The sequence below is a fragment of the Argiope bruennichi genome, chromosome 8, assembly GCF_947563725.1.
Source record: "Argiope bruennichi chromosome 8, qqArgBrue1.1, whole genome shotgun sequence".
NCBI lineage: Eukaryota > Metazoa > Arthropoda > Arachnida > Araneae > Araneidae > Argiope > Argiope bruennichi.
Genome location: NC_079158.1, coordinates 10,823,952 through 10,841,446, shown reverse-complemented (window position 1 = coordinate 10,841,446; position 17,495 = coordinate 10,823,952). Strand labels below are relative to the sequence as shown.

The 17,495-nt window shown below is 33.1% G+C and overlaps 1 protein-coding gene across 3 annotated transcripts in view; it reads right to left on the bottom strand.

The window, feature by feature from the left end:
• The window catches only part of LOC129981858 (proton channel OtopLc-like), a 59,027-nt gene that overhangs the window by 3,207 nt on the left and 38,325 nt on the right, over positions 1–17,495 (bottom strand). For all 3 annotated transcript variants that reach the window (XM_056092893.1, XM_056092892.1, XM_056092891.1), the window contains exons 3-6: positions 16,091–16,355; positions 15,253–15,413; positions 14,011–14,191; positions 10,415–10,663 (exon numbers count right to left, since the gene is read on the bottom strand). In XM_056092893.1, coding sequence (XP_055948868.1) covers positions 10,415–10,663; positions 14,011–14,191; positions 15,253–15,413; positions 16,091–16,355 — 856 coding nt within the window. The remainder of the gene's footprint in view (positions 1–10,414; positions 10,664–14,010; positions 14,192–15,252; positions 15,414–16,090; positions 16,356–17,495) is intronic.

Below are 17,495 nucleotides of genomic sequence, written 5' to 3'. Positions count from 1 at the left end.
TTTGAAGGCCCTATGTGCAAACATAGTAAAATAAATCAAATATTACGCAAATTTCATAGCATTATTCAACAGACAATTTTTATGCTTGTGTGCAACATAGTATTTTGGCATGGTTCGAAATTGTTCTCTTAATACTGATATTAGACATTGAAGATTAAACTGTTCTAAATAATAACAATCATTGGACTTTTAACTTCTTAACTGGTTGTAATGAATGGAATATAATTCAGTTTTAAACTGCTAAATAAGTTTTAAGATGTGCTGAAATTTAATGATGCTACTACTACTACTGTGCAATTATTTTTTGTTCATTTGTTTGTTGTGTAATAATTTGGGAAAATGTTTGATGAGAAGAAATGGCGGAAATATACCCAACATGGCGATTTGCACGTAGTAATTTCGAACTGGCGAAAGACTCGTCTTTCCAGTTTGTTTTAGTGAAGCTGAGAGATCAAACAACACGAAAATAAATATCTCCACTAAAGTTAGCTACTTAAGCTTAGAAAAAGGAAAGAAAATGTCATTTATTTTTTCCGATTCAGTTTCCACCTATGACAGGGGACAGTCGTCATGAGAAATCGCCAAGGAGTATTTGGTCGGACTGTAGCTGTATTTCAAGACCTATCTCTGCAATCAACTAACGGAAAATATTTGTTGCGCTCTTCAAATGAAGATGCGTTCAAACATAGGCTATCAACAATATAATCACAAACCGTCAACATATTTTAGCCAGAATGGAAACTGAAGGTTAGAAAACACAAAATAGCAGGTAGAATTTTCCAATCAACTGAGACAAATAAGGAAAGGGGAGATTGTAATGAGTTTTTTAAAAAAAGACAGAAGAATAAAGAAAGAATGAAAGAAAAAAATATAGAAAGGAATTTAATAGAATAATTTAAATTTATATTATTATAAATTTATAGAAAAATTTATTGGAAGAAAAATTACCAACTCTTAGATCATGCCCAGCAGAAATTGCCTCACTCACGAAAGACGAGCAACGCCATTAACTAGCAGCACATGAAGATATAAATTTAATAAAATATCAAATGTTGACATCTACACACACACACACACACACACACACACACACAGCACATTGGAAGAAAGTAAAGAACTCGAACTCTCAGATCAATTGCAAATTCTAGAAAATGAATCAATTGGAACTTATACCCGTGAGCCACAAATCCTGGTAATTAACTTGAAACTCACAGATGACTATAATATTACTCTATAAGAAATCTCCAGAAAAAAAATCTCCCAACACCGAAAATTCTTAATTAAATGGATTCGTAAATCAGCGAATGCAGAAAAAAGAAATTTTTGTAAAAATTTCTAGAACAGAGGACAAAAAGAATTTATCATATCTGAAATTTCAGCAGAGTGACCAATGAAAAATCTAATGAAAGAAGCTGCCAGGGAATGCTGTAAAAATGATAGAATAAGAAAACAGAAATGGAATTCTTAATCATAGATTTTCACAGCTTAAGAATTACAAATAGAAAAGCTTTTATTCAATTTTCCTTGTGGAGATAATACAAGAAGGAAATTTTAGCAATATATAAAATGTGAAGCAACTCTCCTATATAAAGACAAAATTTGAAAAAGCCATGGCCTTAACTGAGCCAGCTTTATCACAACTGTGAAATAAGAATTTGCAGGCTCACACCATGCTACATTAATTAAAAATTGGAAAATACGCCATATAAAGGAGAAAATATATGAACCGATATGCATTAACTGCAAGAAAAAGGACATTTGACCTTTCAGGGAGTATCAAAACTTCCTTGCAGTAAACTCCAAGAACATATTCAAAACATATTATGCTAATGTGCTGAGAAGTTAGAAAAATAAGGAAATAATAATAATATTCCATAGGAAACCAGAAAAGAATCTTAGGCCACAATCCGAAACAAAGCTATGCAAGTTTAGGATTTTTTATTTTGTACAGCAGTATCTGGGTTTGATATGGAAGCCTTAAAAAACCAAACGAAAAAGTCTTCGAGCATCTTTCACCATGTGTACTAATGCATTGGAAGAAAAACTTTCAAAGGAGACATTGGATTCGATATCTACTTTAATTTTGAAGTATCAACTAAAGAATAAGTTTGATCTTTTGTCTGCATGCCAAGAGGAAGTATTGCAGGAGATTTTTGAAATTGCGAGATTCCAAACAGGCTTATTTGGAGAATTTGGAGATCGCCGAGGGATACAGAGGTCGTTATTTTGCACTGGTAGCGGAGATCGACAGAAAATATTACGACGCTGCTTTGCAGAAGGATTTGAGTGAAACCTGAAACCTTAAACTTCCGAAGAGAGTTCCAGTATTTACTTCAAGCAATGGTCCCTGGGTGAAAGGCTACTAGAATCATTGAGAGCTTGCCATTAACACTGGCAAATTATCAAAAGGCAGTAGAACTTCTGAAGGAACGCTTCGGGCGTGAAGACATTTAGATGCAAATTTACGTTCGAGAATTATTAAGTATGGTAATGAAGAATGCCACATCTGGTAGAGCTATAGCCAACCTCTGAGCTATATATGATGAATTCATGGGCAAGCTGCAAGCCCTGGAAATCTTGGGACGAACTCAACAAAAGTGCAGAAATTTTCTGCACTTTTTTCTTTTCTTTTATGGGATCTTGAGGCTATAGGAATATATGACGCATGGGAAAATTCTAAAAAGAAACGTTAATTGCTTGAAATTTTAATTGCTTTATCCCAAGAAAGGCCTGCTTTGAGGGGCTTTAAAGATTGGAACGTAACAGTTGACATGAAATTTGTATAGAAATTATTAACGACTCTGATTTATTCAAAGAAAAAAAAAGAAACGATTTTGGAAATAAGTACAAGAATAATTAAAGAGCTTAAATTTAAACCTAAAAGGAAGCAGCATTTAGTGTAAAGCTGATTCGGAGGGGTAAATATTGAGTCACGTTTGCATGAGGTACACGAAATTAAGATTTCCAATTTAAAAGGTAATTTTTCTGTAGACATTGAGGTTATGTCTGAGGAAAGAATATGCAGCTATGTGCCTAAATCTAGAACTCTTTTTACATTGAGAGAGTTAGAAGAAAATAGTATTGTGATATCAGATTTGTATTCAAAAGATTGTGTTATTGATTTACTTTTAAGAGCCGATGTTGCTGGACTGATAATGACTGGTAATTCTGCGCAATTAAGTTCTGGTGTAATTGTGTTAGAAGCTAGGTTGGGTCACACTTTAATAGGTACGGAAAACTTGGGTGATAGCCTTGTTCCCACGGCGGGGTTATTGAAGGTGATCGATGCAATAACATGCATGCTATATTGTTGCATTGGATCAATTCTACTGTGGACAAACTATGGGATCTTGAGGCTATAGGAATATATGACGCATGGGAAAATTCTAAAAAGAAACGTTAATTGCTTTATCCCAAGAAAGGCCTGCTTTGAGGGGCTTTAAAGATTGGAACGTAACAGTTGACATGAAATTTGTATAGAAATTATTAACGACTCTGATTTATTCAAAGAAAAAAAAAGAAACGATTTTGGGAAATCTTTACTTTCTCATATTACTTACTAGAAAAAAGATGGAGTCGTAAAAAAACCTAATTTTGAGAGTCTAGAAATGAAGTAGTAACACTGTCTAATTCCAGATAATTTTATTTATATTTCACTATTGTTCCTGCATTTAATTATCAATTCTTTTTTATTTCTAAGCTAGCTATTATAAACAAAGAACTTTTTTTTTTTTGTAAAAATATAAGTATTAGTGGAAAATCAGTCACAATATTAGGCTCTGCAAAAAAGTTTTATTATGCTTTAAACTTATTTCTAATAAATCAAGAATATTTTACAAGTAAATAAAAATAATGTGAAAAAAACCGTTTTTTCTTGCAATACTTGTTCCAACTAAGAAAGTGGCTTATTTTACAGTTATCTATCACTAATATCATGGCAATCAGAATATTTTTTTTATATTGTAGATGTATGCCAGAAGATCATGCCTGTATTTGAAACAAAATATCTACATGGAACGTTTTTCATATTATTTGTTTTGAAGCCTCCTCTTGCAATATTCTCTCCTTGAATATCTTCCAATCCTATAACTGACACTGTATCCTCAATCACGGACCCATCTCTATTCCTAACAGAATTATGAAGAATAATGCAGGCTTTAATAATATCATGCGCAAATTGTGGTAGAACATTAAAAGGCCGAATGGAATATTCTCCATTTATTGTTGAGGACGCCAAAAGCTCCTTCTATGCATCTTCTTGCTTGACAAATTGATAGTTGAAGATTCTTTTTTCGAATGTCAAATGTGTTCCAGCATATGGCCTGAGCAAATTTTTATGCAGCCCAAATGCTGAATCATCAACAAACAAATAATATATATACAAAAAATTAAAGTCAATTCCTACTTTCGCAAGAATTGAACTCGCATTCTTCACCTTCACGTGAAAAATACTGAAATCCTTGTGTTTTACCGATTGAGCTACTACCTGTTGATTTCAATTTTCATTACAAATTGCTAAAACTCTATTTAAAGTATTAAAAATTAAATTTATTAATTAATGAATTAATATTTGAAAAAACTGTATTAACATCAAGTGTCATCCAATGCAAGTTTTAAAAAACATATTTGAACTTGAGTGGATGAATAAAAAGTATTTTATTAACGGTTGAAAATTTGAACAAGGTATATAAATATATATAGGGAGAGTGTGAACTAATAGCAGGAATTGAAAAAAGTAAAGAACTTCTGGAATTTCTGTGCCTGGCAAACACAAAATAAAACGTTCTTTACTGTCGGCAATGCCCATTAGCAAAACTGAATGGTAATATTAATTATATAATTAATATATATTAATATTAATTGTATATTAATTTGTAATTGTATATTTATGTGTATGAAACATATCTAAAGTTCTGTTCAGATTTGTATATTTTTATGGAATTGAATCAATAAACAAAGTTTCCTTCAAAATTTATAACAATGTAAGAAAACAATTATAAGTAAAACATTTATTTTACTCAATGCAATTTAATACTCAAATAGATTTCAAAAGTTATTGACAGAATTTCTACAGGCTGAATGGAATTCCTTATTTTGGTATTTTAATGCTGATAACTTTTACCGCTCATGTAATCCACCGAAGAAAGTCTTCGGCATTTTGAAGTAATTGAAGAATTTTTAATGCTAATTTCTTTTGCCTCAAATCTTAAATTACGTTTAAAAAGCTCCTAACTCCTCTCTTTTTTCATTAATTGTTTAAATCCAAATAAGTCGATTTTTTCCTTTTCCTCTTCATTCGACGACAAAATAACAATAAAGATAGAATCTGCACTCTATTCATTTCACATTACACTTAAGTTGTAAATAGTTTAAATAACACAGTTAAAGTAAATTTGTTTGTTGATGAAATTACACCGATTCTTACGAGCGACGGAAATTTTACCGCCGTTTGTGTAAACCTTCGATTTCTATGAGCGGTAACGGTAAAATATCCTCAGTGGGGAAAAAACGCTGTGTGTGTAACCAGCCTTAGATCTGCAGCATGGGTTTTACGTTTTATTGATAGTGTCAGAGGTAAACGAAGTGAAAGCAAAATTGGGGAACTTTCTTTAGAAGAAAAGGATGTTGCGGAGCGGTATTTAATCGAAAGGGTCCAGGGGGAATATTTTTCGTCCTCCAGTATCCCTGTTTGTGAAACGTTTGTTAATGCAGATGGTATTTTTAGGGTTAAAACGCGAATAACCGAGCGTATTGACAACCTTTCCTTCATTTCACCAATATTGTTACCTGATAAATGTATTTTTACCCAGCGGTTAATTGAGCATTACATAAATTACGTTGCCATGCTGGAACTCTTACGTTACTCTTACGTTGCCATGCTGGAAGATTCTTTTAAGTATTTTAAGAGAAATTCTGGATTATAGGTGGAAGGACGACTGTTCGTAAATTAATCAATTGCTGCATGAAATATAAGCGATTTGAGGCAAAATCATTGGGGTCCGATCCTGTAGCCTTGCCTATGATAGGGTTAAGGATGCATTCCCTTTTGAAGTAGTTGGAATTGATCTAACTGGACCTTTGTATCTTAAACATGGTGATAAATTATGGGTAGTTCTGTTTACATGTGCTATATACAGGGCCGTTCATTTGGAACTGGTAACTTCTTCAGATACAGACTCGTTTCTACTTTCTTTCAGACGTTTATTGCGAGGCCGGCCAAGAATTATCTACTCGGATAATGGCACAAACTTTAAAAGAGCCTATAATTACCTGCGGGAAGTTGTTTGGAATAGGATTGTTAAGACAGTCGATATATTTAGAATCGCTTGGAAATTCAATCCCCCAATAGCCTCTTAGTGGAATGGGTGGTGGGAGCGAATTGTTAGAACTTTGAAGGACCTTCTTAGGCGTACTTTAGGAAAAGCTGTATTGAATTATGAAGAACTTTATACTATTTTGTGTGATTCAGAATATGTTATTAATTCCCGACCACTAACTTACCTTTCTGAAGAGCCTAGAAACTTAGCTCCCCTTACTTCAGCAATGTTTTTACTTGAAAAATCGGAATCGCGAATTTCTGATATCGATAGAATGGATACTAAACATTTTCGTCAAAGGGTAAAGTTTAGAGTGAGGAATTGAGAAGACGTTTTCGAAGGGAGTATCTGGGTCAGTTAATACAGAATCGGGGCCTGGACAAAGAACGTCTATCCGTCAGGTTAGGGAACCAGGTGTTTGGGGGAGATGATTACAGGAAATGTTTGAATTGGCCGCTCGCTAGAGTGCTGGAATTTCTGCCGGGAAAAGACGGCAAAGTTAGGACTGTAAAGTTGAGAAGTGAAAACGGGGTTTTCCTGCGCCCAATTCAGAGAATATACCCTGTAGAATTGAATACCCTGTATAATAGAACTCCCAAGTAATGATTCTATTTTTCAAGTTCAGAGACTTGTAGGTACTCAAGATACTAATGTCGAGAAAGCTGCTGATGCCTCCGTGGATCCTCATTTAATTTCTGATGTTCCTCAGCACCGAGCTGAAATTCCTTGCGCCTCTGGAGTTTCCGTTGATCATTATTCAGTTTCTGACTATCCAATCGGTCTACAACATCCGGCTGCACCTCCTCATGATACTACAGTTACTAGAAGTGGTCGCCTCGTAAAGAAATTCCAGAGGTTTTGAGACTTCCTTTGTCAGCTCAAAAGGGGGGAAGATGTTGAATAATTGTTTCCAATTGCGCCGTTCTCTAGTGATGTGTTACTGCTTCCATGTATATATATATGTCTTTTGTTTTAAAATAAAGCTGTGCTGTACTGTTCTGTTTTTTTAGAAAGTGCTGCGTCTTTTAATTGAATCGACAGCCGTAAAGTCATGGGGTAGATGTAAGAATCCCATTAAAGATGAGAAGATTTATTTAGATATATTTTATTTGCTTTAAAGATCTTCACTTAAAAATAACGATATCTGAAATCTAAGTACTAAGAAGAATATTTTTCTTAATTTAAGTCATTTTATTTGCACACAAAAAACACCTTGTACGGGATCCGTTTTCAAAAGTAAAGAACTTGAAAGGTTTGAACCGACTGTAGAGGACTATGGCAACGAATTTTAATATGAAAATATCAAAAAGGAATGATTTATTTTGAAGTGATGAAGCTTCTATCATCTCTTGGTAAAATACTAAATAAATTCAGGGTGTGTCTTTAAATATACTTTCAGGAATAAATTAATTTTTCAAGTGATTGTGTAAAATTAAATATTGAATTTTGGTTGAACCAATTTTAATATATTCATACTTTCAAATTTCAATATCATTGTTATTCGATCAAATATTTTAATGTTTAAATAAATGCTTAATATTTCCAAGATATGTCAACAAGTATGCATTGATGTTATTGTCCCATCTGAGTGTTCTGTGCACTTCAGATAAAAAGGAATTATTGAGTTTTAGTAAAAATTAACCGCTAAAAGTAGATTAAATTCCATTATATAATCACACTAACCATTTCACAAAAATAGGATCTTTCGGTTTTAACTTAAATTTCAAAATCAGGACATTCCAAACTCAATTGCAAATAGTGCTGTCCATTTTTCCCAGGATTCTGGAAAACTATTTGTATTTGACTATAAAAACTGCTTTCCAATATTCTTAATTTTTTTCACTATTTTGCTTAAAATTATTTTAAATTTTAACTATTTTTTACACAGGAAATCTGAAATCAATCTATTGAAGGTAACTCTCAATGAAATGCTTTATTATTTGAAATTCAGTGATATTTGTTGCCTAAAGATTGCTTACGTGGATATCAAATTTAAATAAAAGGAATACATTTGGTTTTGAAAGTTCGGAAGAGGAATTTCATTGTCTAAAGGCCTCTATAGAGCTTAACTCTATCCTCCTTTGAGAAAAAGAATGATAAAGCATTTTTTTAAAAAAAAACTTTTAATTCAATGTACAAAGAAATGAAAAATATTTTTGTGTACCAAAAATATGGATATCAAAAACATAAAGATATGATGCTCTGACAAAAAATGACCTCTTAGCAGACAAGAATTTAATCGTATTTAAAATACAATTTTAGTTGTTAATGAATTTTAATTACATTTGTATTATTTCATGTCTTTCCAATTTTATTTTAACATCTATGGTTTTCATAAAAAAAAAATGAATTCCTACTTTTTAATTTATAAAAAAAACCCGTTTCATAAAACTATTTTATTCAAATTAATTTAATTTTCCAGTCTTTAATATATTTTATAATTTATTATTATAAATGTAAGGAATCTCTTAATGAATGGTTTTTATAATTTGTGTCAGTTGGCTCTACTCGTAATAATTCAAAATTTAGTTGAAATTAAATGATTAAATTATTGTTAATTTCTGAAGATATTAATTGGAAATACATAAGTGTAAAAAGTTTCTGAATTTTATTGCATCAAGATATGAGAAGGAAATAGATTACAAAATCTCGCTCTATGCAGATATAAAATAAAAGTGTGTAAATATAACCGTTTAATTTGTTGTTTCTGCTAACTGTAACATTGAACCATCGACATATAATTAGTTTAATTACTCGTGTAATTTAGATGTCAGTGGAAAGTATTAATTTTACGCTTTCTGAAGGATGAATTTCTTTGATTATAATTTTCTTGGATCAACATTTTCTTTTTAACTTATTGTGAAGCTAACACATTTTTTTGGCAAGCATTTAAGTAAGCATTTCAACAGAAAACTATTCAAAAGCTTTGTATGTGCTTCCTGGCATTGGTTACGTTAAATATTTTTTTTCTACACTGCTTTGCTAATTTAAAAAAAAAAATCTTTCCCCCTCTTTGAGCCTTTTGATATGCACATTCAATTTATTACAAAAAAGAAGAGCTTTAGGATTTTTATTCTTTACAGAAGCCTTCAGCTGAACCTGAGTGGTAAAATTAATCTCTAAATATTAACTAAAATTTGAATACACGGGTTTAATTTAATTTAAATTATTTTTACGCGGTGTGTGTTATGATTTTCCGTGAAGAACTTTAATAATTAGAAGTAAAATGCATTAATGTGCAAAACGTGAGCGCGGAGCATTTCTCTTCCCTTAATTCGCATGTGGAAATTAGAAAATAATGCACCGTGTTTAGATAGTAAAGAATACATAAAAGTACATAAAATTGAAGTGGATGCATGCTGTATGACAGTCTGTTTCTGAGATGCAAAAACAAATATATGCCCCTGAGTTATGAAACTAGTCTAATCGACATTGTTATGTGATACTCTCTGTTCTACACAACACCAAAAAACATTAATCAGTTTCTGAGGCAAAGGTGCTCATTTCCCAATAATTATCTATTCAATTTCTACTAAATAGGATCAATCCAAATCGTATTAGTGAGGGATTTAATTCAGGATAGCACATTGGACAATTTTTCTAGATTATATCTACACTTTACAACATTACTCTGTCAGCCATTTTTGTTTGTTGAGTTTAGTGTTATCATATCTAAAACAAACGCATCGAAGAATTACTTGCAGGCAGTAGCGTTCCGGTTATTATTTTCTCCATGGAAAATGTAAAGCGCAGTGCAACTAATGCCTAACTAGAAAAGCTTCGTGTCAGTCTCACTCTCAGACACTTTCTATAGTAGCTGACGCCACTTCAAGCATGTGTCGGTACTTTTCTCTGATGTTCTCTATGGGAGATAGCATTTACACACTAAAGTGGCTATCGTAGTGAAGAAGTTTCCTTACTGGGAAGTCAAAGGGGTAAACAGCAGCAAAATACACTTTCACGCCTTGATGATAAACATGATATTGCTTCATTTGAGTTATGAAACTTTTATTATTTACATAATGCCTATTGAAAGAGTGCATATATTTTTAGGCCGCCCAGCAAATATCAAGTATAATGCAAAGCAGAAAACTCACCTTTGGAGGAGCCCGCACAGTTCATCTTGGGAAGGGTCTGGACGCTGGATGCCCTGGAAAGCCCATCCTCTGAAGACTCGGCGAAAACGGGGTCCTTACCGATGTTCTTCCACATGACGTAGAGGACGGCCGCTCCAATCAGACTGTACTCGACGATGAAGGGGAAGAGAAAGGGTGAGGAGTCCGAGACGATGGAGCCCATGATATCCTGCTTCTGGCAAGGATTACTGTTGTTCTTGATATAATTTTCTGTAAGGAATAAGTTCTACCTTCAATGTTTGGAGCAAGTATGCACAAGTTTAGAGCAGCTTGTACAAAATATATGTGAAAACAACCCAGTGCAGATGGATGGGGATACTATTTGACAGGTGCCGGTGTGGACCATATACTAGAGGATACAAATTTATTTGTTCTGTTATAAGCGCTTTGACAGCGCACGATGGTGTTTCAAAGTTCAGTGAAAAAATTCTTAGGGGAGATAGAAAGCAAAAATTCAACTTTTTTTCTCTCCATAAAGAAGTTTGTGACCAGAAATGACATAAATACGATATAGATTGCACATGAATATGTAAAAATAAATCCTAATAACAATAGGAGATTTTTTTATTATGCCAGGGTTTATAATTTAAAAGAATGTGTACACGCTCATTTTCGCAACAATCGTACACGTTTCTTATCTTTCACTGCTGTGTGAGCTTCACACACATCCTTTCCCAAAGTGCCCTGCACTTCACGTATATGGTGGATTTCTAATTTGGCAGCTGTCTAGGGACGCTAGGTGGAGAACATTTGCAAATAGCTTGATTACAAAAAAAGTATCTTTCTAAGTGCCAAATAAATAAATAAAAAAAAAAAATACAAATCTCTGAATTATAAAATATTAGAATGATAATCAAACTGTATGAACTATAAGTGTTCAGATTTCTATACATTTTATTACTTATAAGAATTAATAAAATCGAATATCCGCTTGAATATATCGCGTACAAACGTAATTGCCATGCAATGTAGAGTCATATAAAAAAACACATATTCACAAAGTTAAAGCATGTATATATTAGCCTAAATTAAAGCATTAATATATTAAATATATATTGAAATGTGAAATTAAATTAACAGTGTAATTAAAAAAGGAACCTAATAATGTCCATCGTCTAGAAACGCAAAATACCAAAATCTGCAGTTCTTTAAAATTAACTTGAAACTCGTTCACTTGAAAGGAGCTTTACGTACATTCTGTACGTAATCCTCAAAAATTAATGTAATGTTCATAATTATTTCAAAACTAGCTTTTGTTACAGACTATATGAAGTGAAATTATGACTTTTGCTGTATAGCTGTTGGGTCTAATTCTGATGGCTTAACATATTTATAGATATGGCTTTGAATGCCGACATTTCCGAAAACGAGTCATTCTACAATGAAGACCTGAAAAGTTATACCTTTTTCTTTTTCGACAGATAAGGACTTATACTTGTCAGCTAATTGAGACAAGTCAAACCATTTATGCCCAGCAACATAACGATGAAGCCTAAAGAAATATAGAAGCAAATTGGGCTGCCGCTGTTTTACAAAACCGTTTGTCCACTTGCTTCAAAGATCATTCTTAATTTATTAACACATTTTCGAAGGAATATCCTCAAATATCCTTTGCAAAGACATCGAAACCACCTACCCTCTTCACATCTTTGAATACCTTCTATAGAATATCTCTGAAAGGTTAATGGATATCTGTAAAAAAGAAATTTTTAAAAAATGGACATTTCTTCAGTGAAAGCATCTACTTCCTTCCTAAGTGTGGGTATTCAAGATCATTATTTCATTGCTGACGGCCATTATGTGTAGGTAAACTGTTATTAAAATATTCTTTAGATATAACCAAAATGTTCTTTTTATTTGTGTAAACCTTACACATAAAAGATAATAAATCATGAATGGATAAAAATATTCAATTGATATGTGTTTGTTTCCTCGAGTTTAAAATAATATTCTTTAAATCGAAACGGATTTGTACTCTCATGAAGCGAAATTCGCCTTTTCAAGAAAATAAAGGATGATTTCTGTTTTGCTGACTATTTTCAGAATAGTCAGCTCATTAATGTATTTGGAAATGACATAAAAAAATGCAATTTTAACATATTCCACTTTATAGAGGTGGAAACAAATATTTTGATTTTAACGCCTTGTTTGAGAGCTGAATTGAGCATTCAGTAAGAATGTGTAATAAATTATATTTTTAAAACAGTAGAAGTATTTAATTGAAAATTTTAAATACTTCGCCAGAAAAGATTATTCTATATTAGTTTTTGTTCAGGTATAAATTGCATGGTTTGAAAAAAAGAGGAAGATATTCGCAATTCAATCTATTTGAAGTTTTATTTCCAAATTCTACCAAATCATTATTTTTGAAACTGTAAAGCAATTTTAATTGCAGGAAACATATCTCATAAGTTTGAAAGACAACAAGGATTAGTTTAAGAGAACAAATTCAAAAAATGAAGCCGGTCATCTGCAAATTTCTTACTCTAATTTGGGCATATCACGAAGGAGGTCCAATTAAATTAAACTGATTGAAGCAACTGGAACTTACCAGAAACTGAGTACTATATAACAATCAACTTTTTGTGCAGGTAGTGTCTGGGTTAATTCTATTGCATACATTTCAGAAACGTTCAGCATCTATTGCTTGATGTTATTTAATTCTTACATTTTCATTTATTCTTTCATTTCAGCCTTTCCCTTCTAGGTAAAGTAAATTGGTGCTTGATATGCTCAGAGTTTTTTCCAATAATTGATTTCTTTTGAACGATTTAAGTTTTTTGCTACATTTTGAATAGTGTGTCCAACAGATGAGCCAACTGAGCCAACAGTGTCGGTTTCAGATGATTCTTGCTAACGTGAACTGTCTGTCAACAGATAGTCGACGTCAAGCGAGAGCAAAGTTATATGTTTTGTCTACAGCCTTGTTTTCTGTTTTTGATGATAATCGAAATTCATGAATAAATATTCAACATCAGATTTTTTGTTAAAATTTGTGATTAAATTTATAAAATAAGGAAAGCATTCTATATAGATAACATACAATAGAGGAAAAAAGTGGTTTAAACTTTTTGGCGAGAGCTGTGAACGCTTCAAAGATGGTCTCATGTGTTGATGAAAACATCGACAGTGAACCAAATTTAGGAGTGTGCGATTCTGATAAAAGTTTTAGGTTGAGAAAATTGTGAGAAAAACTGGTCACAAAGCCCTGCACTTTCAACAGAGATTGTTTATTAATTTTTGACCATATCTTGTTTACTACGTTAAGTCACTTTCCTGTTTCTCAGCTTTCTATTTCTGAAATGGAAATTGGCTAAATGTGCAATGGCCTGATTTCTGAAGAATTTAGGGCAGTTTTGAATGACGGACAGGTATACTGATTTATATCATTGGAATTTTGGAAAGAATTGCCCTAAATTTCGCAAAATTTATTTGCGGAAGAGACTAAATATTTCGTGTTTTTCTGAACAATTTATTAATTTCGGACCATCTTTTTGTATTTGAGTATTTTTTTTTAATTAGAAAACAGTAGGATACATTCGAACAATCCCACTCACCTCTGAAGGGTAAGATGAGCTCTTCTAGACTGGAAGGGTGACCCCTCTCTTGCGACAGGTGGTGTTTGACGATCTCCTGCAGGGTCTCCTTGCCCACCGTACGGATCCAGACGCAGATGTTGGTGGCTACGACATGCATCAGGCCGAACCGTGCCAGCACCTTGAACTTGTGAATGTTCAGCTGTAGAGAAATTCTTCATCAGATGAGATAAAATAGAAATAGGAGAATTTTTCGAGGCACAATTTCTTTAGGATTAACATTCAGTTTAAAGAATGCTCGAATAACAGGGTACTTTTCGCCTTCAAATGTATGGACATTCTTTGACTTCATTATCTAATCTAAATTAAATTATTTTTATAGTATTAAAATTATTAAACTAAAAATTGTATGTCTCTGTTTATAATAAAAGAAAATGCCTCTATGTCTATCTACTTTCCAGTGTCCAACAAGGTCTATTTAATATAGGTCATCAAATTTAGCACAAATATATTTTAGTTGGTGTGAATGTGCAGGGTGAAATTTTTAATAGAATTTTTTTTTCTTCCAATATCACCCTAAAATATTATATAAAAATAACTTTTGTAATTGTTAAAATATTACATTTTCAGTTATCTAAATTTGTCATATAATTTTCCCTTAGTTATTTCAAAATTTTATTTATAATTTACAAGAATTTTTCTCTCTTTGTAATGGAAAATCAATCAATTTCATTGTTTCGTCAAATTGTTTTTCCTTTTTTGGGGAAAACTCGGTACATTTTTGAAGAGGAACTTCACTTTGCCATATAACTAAGATAAATTCTGTCATACCCTCAGAAACAGTATTTATTATTAGAAAGAAAGAATGTGCTTTATCGCCTGTTAACTGTTTTCCTAGATGGAGGGACGAAACGGAAGATTTGTTGGCTGTTACAATTATCTTATAATTATCCTCCCCCCCCCTTATCTCATCCTTATGTAATATACAGAACCAAGTGGTGATTTAAACTGTCATCTATGTTATCAAAAAATTCCGAATTCTCGAGAGAAAACAGCGATTTCTGTCCTTTTTGTTCCAATGGCATTATTCTATCTTCATTCAATGGTGAATTTTTGATTAGTGAAGTTTCTCTGTGCTTCTGTATAAAATCTGGCATATCATAACTCTTTGTTGATATGAACGTACCTCTCCACGAATTAGTTATATACATAATATACACGGTGAACAAATCAATAGGTTACGAGAAAAGAAAACGCACTCACCCTGGCGTTGGCGAAGATGAAGTACATCTGGGCGAAGGTGAACATCATCTGCAGAACAGGATTGATGCCAAGCAGGATGCTGTAGCAGGGAGAAGAGGAGGGAATCTCGAAGAAAGAGCCGAATTCCAATCCGTTGTACACCATGGTGCCCAGGCCGAAAGCTAGGCAGGGAGAAGCAAACGTCAGGCAATGCGTTACGTACATGCGAAGCAAACAATGAGCAGTATACTTAATTACGCTTCTACTTCAAGGTGGGTACACAGGAAACACAAAAACATGCCAGAATCATTGAAAAATGCTGAAATGGAAATGCCGGGAAAAAACAGAAATAGCTCATATTTAGCACTACTTTATACCTAGACAGAACTTAGACACGTCTATTTTTTTTTCAAAGTTTTTACCATAAGCAGTTCATCACGCTTCACAGCGGTGGCGTAGCATGATGAACTGTTCGATTGGCAATGAGAAAATGAGCTGCATTTTGCAAACATCATAAGTGGCTTTGGTTGTCGTCCGCCAATTCAGCACTCATGTTCTCTGCAAGCAGCTGGAATTCCAAACACATAGCACTGAAATCAAACTATAGCATCCCTATAACTCATTCACTCGACTTCTCTATGATTTTGGCTGTTTTTGTGTCTCAGCCTATACTTTGTATTTGAAATTTTGAAACGTAAAATATATCTATTGCTTTTTAAAACACTAGGGTTATATTTTGAACTATTGTTAGGGAATTAGGTTTAAATTTATAATATATCTTTCAGCGTTTTTGAAGAATTTAAAATTTTTTTGTTATTAATTTTGCTTTATGCAACAGAAAAGAAAATTTCTCTCTCACCAATAGCTCCGATTCTGAGGAAGAGCGAACCATGGCTCCTATCGTTTTCTGAGATCCGGTGCTTCTTAGCCCGGGGACAGGCGGCAGGGTTCGGAGAGTCGACGTCGGGTGCTTTGGTTACCCTCTCACCTCCCATCCTCATCTTGAGTCCTTCGATGAGGGTAAGGCGGCGAGGGGTCCTGGCAGTGGCAGGCTCACGCAACAAGTAGGTGTAGACATACAGAAGAAAGAGAAGGCTCACAGAGTAGAGGAACACATAAAAACCCTGTCGGAAAGGAAATCAAAAATTATTTAGTATTTCAACCAAGAAAATTGCAATCTACAATCACTGGAGAGGGATCGATTTATTTCGGATTTAAGTGTAATTGGCAATAATTTTTTCCCCCATGAAGGATCTAATACAGACACCTCTTGCTTGGTAGAGAGGAAAGTAATATTTCGCTGAAGCTCAGGCACTCATTGGAGAGTGCTTTCAGCAGATTGAACTCTTTCCCTTCATCAGCCATAATTTCAGATACCTATTCTTTCATGAAATACCAAAAAAAAAGGGGTTGTGCAAGCGAATGTGAAGTACGAAGTAGCTAAGTCGTACTCTTGGCCCTAGTTGCCGCTACTGAAAAAACTAAAGACGCTGACTCGGCTTAAATCGCCGACAGATAACTGTCAGCGGGTTTGTAAAGTGCTGTTCAACACTGTCTGCTTCCGTTGTTAACTGTTATTTCATTATTTTTCAATTCATTCATTAATTTCAGAACATTTTTTGGGAGCCAATTAGTTTTGTAATTTTTTCGATTGCTTGGAATTCATTTTCACTCGATTGGAAACCCTGTAAAGTGTTGACAGCAATGTATGAATTGGAATTCCCGCAGGGGCAACATAAAATGGAAATAATTAAGACAGCGCTAAGTACGAATATCTATTTGACAATAATGTAAAGATAAAGGATACTATAAGTCCCGATTTTCAATTCTTTTCTCCTTATCTCAAATGAACTCTATCGTTTCTTTATAAATCAACACATTCTTCTTATTAAAAATGATTGACTAAATTTTATTTTTTAAGGTGTATTTTTTGAGACAATCACCTTTCCAACTTTTCCTGTGCACATCTTGAGAACAAATTAATGTGACGCAAAGCACCATGCCAATCCAAAATAATAGCAAAAAATAGTCACCGTATGAAACTACATTGTATTATTATTATTTTTTGAGTAGGAAATGCAGGTAAGGATATATAAAATATATATTCAAACATTTTATATCTCTATTGAGTAATTTTTTTTTATTTAGTGAGTTTGTTTATTATGCATAAATTTATTTTTAGAAAACGTTTTTATTTAACTTATTTCAGACAAGTAACGTCCAAAATTTCTGAAGCGAAATTTCACTCATTTCTTGATGTAACG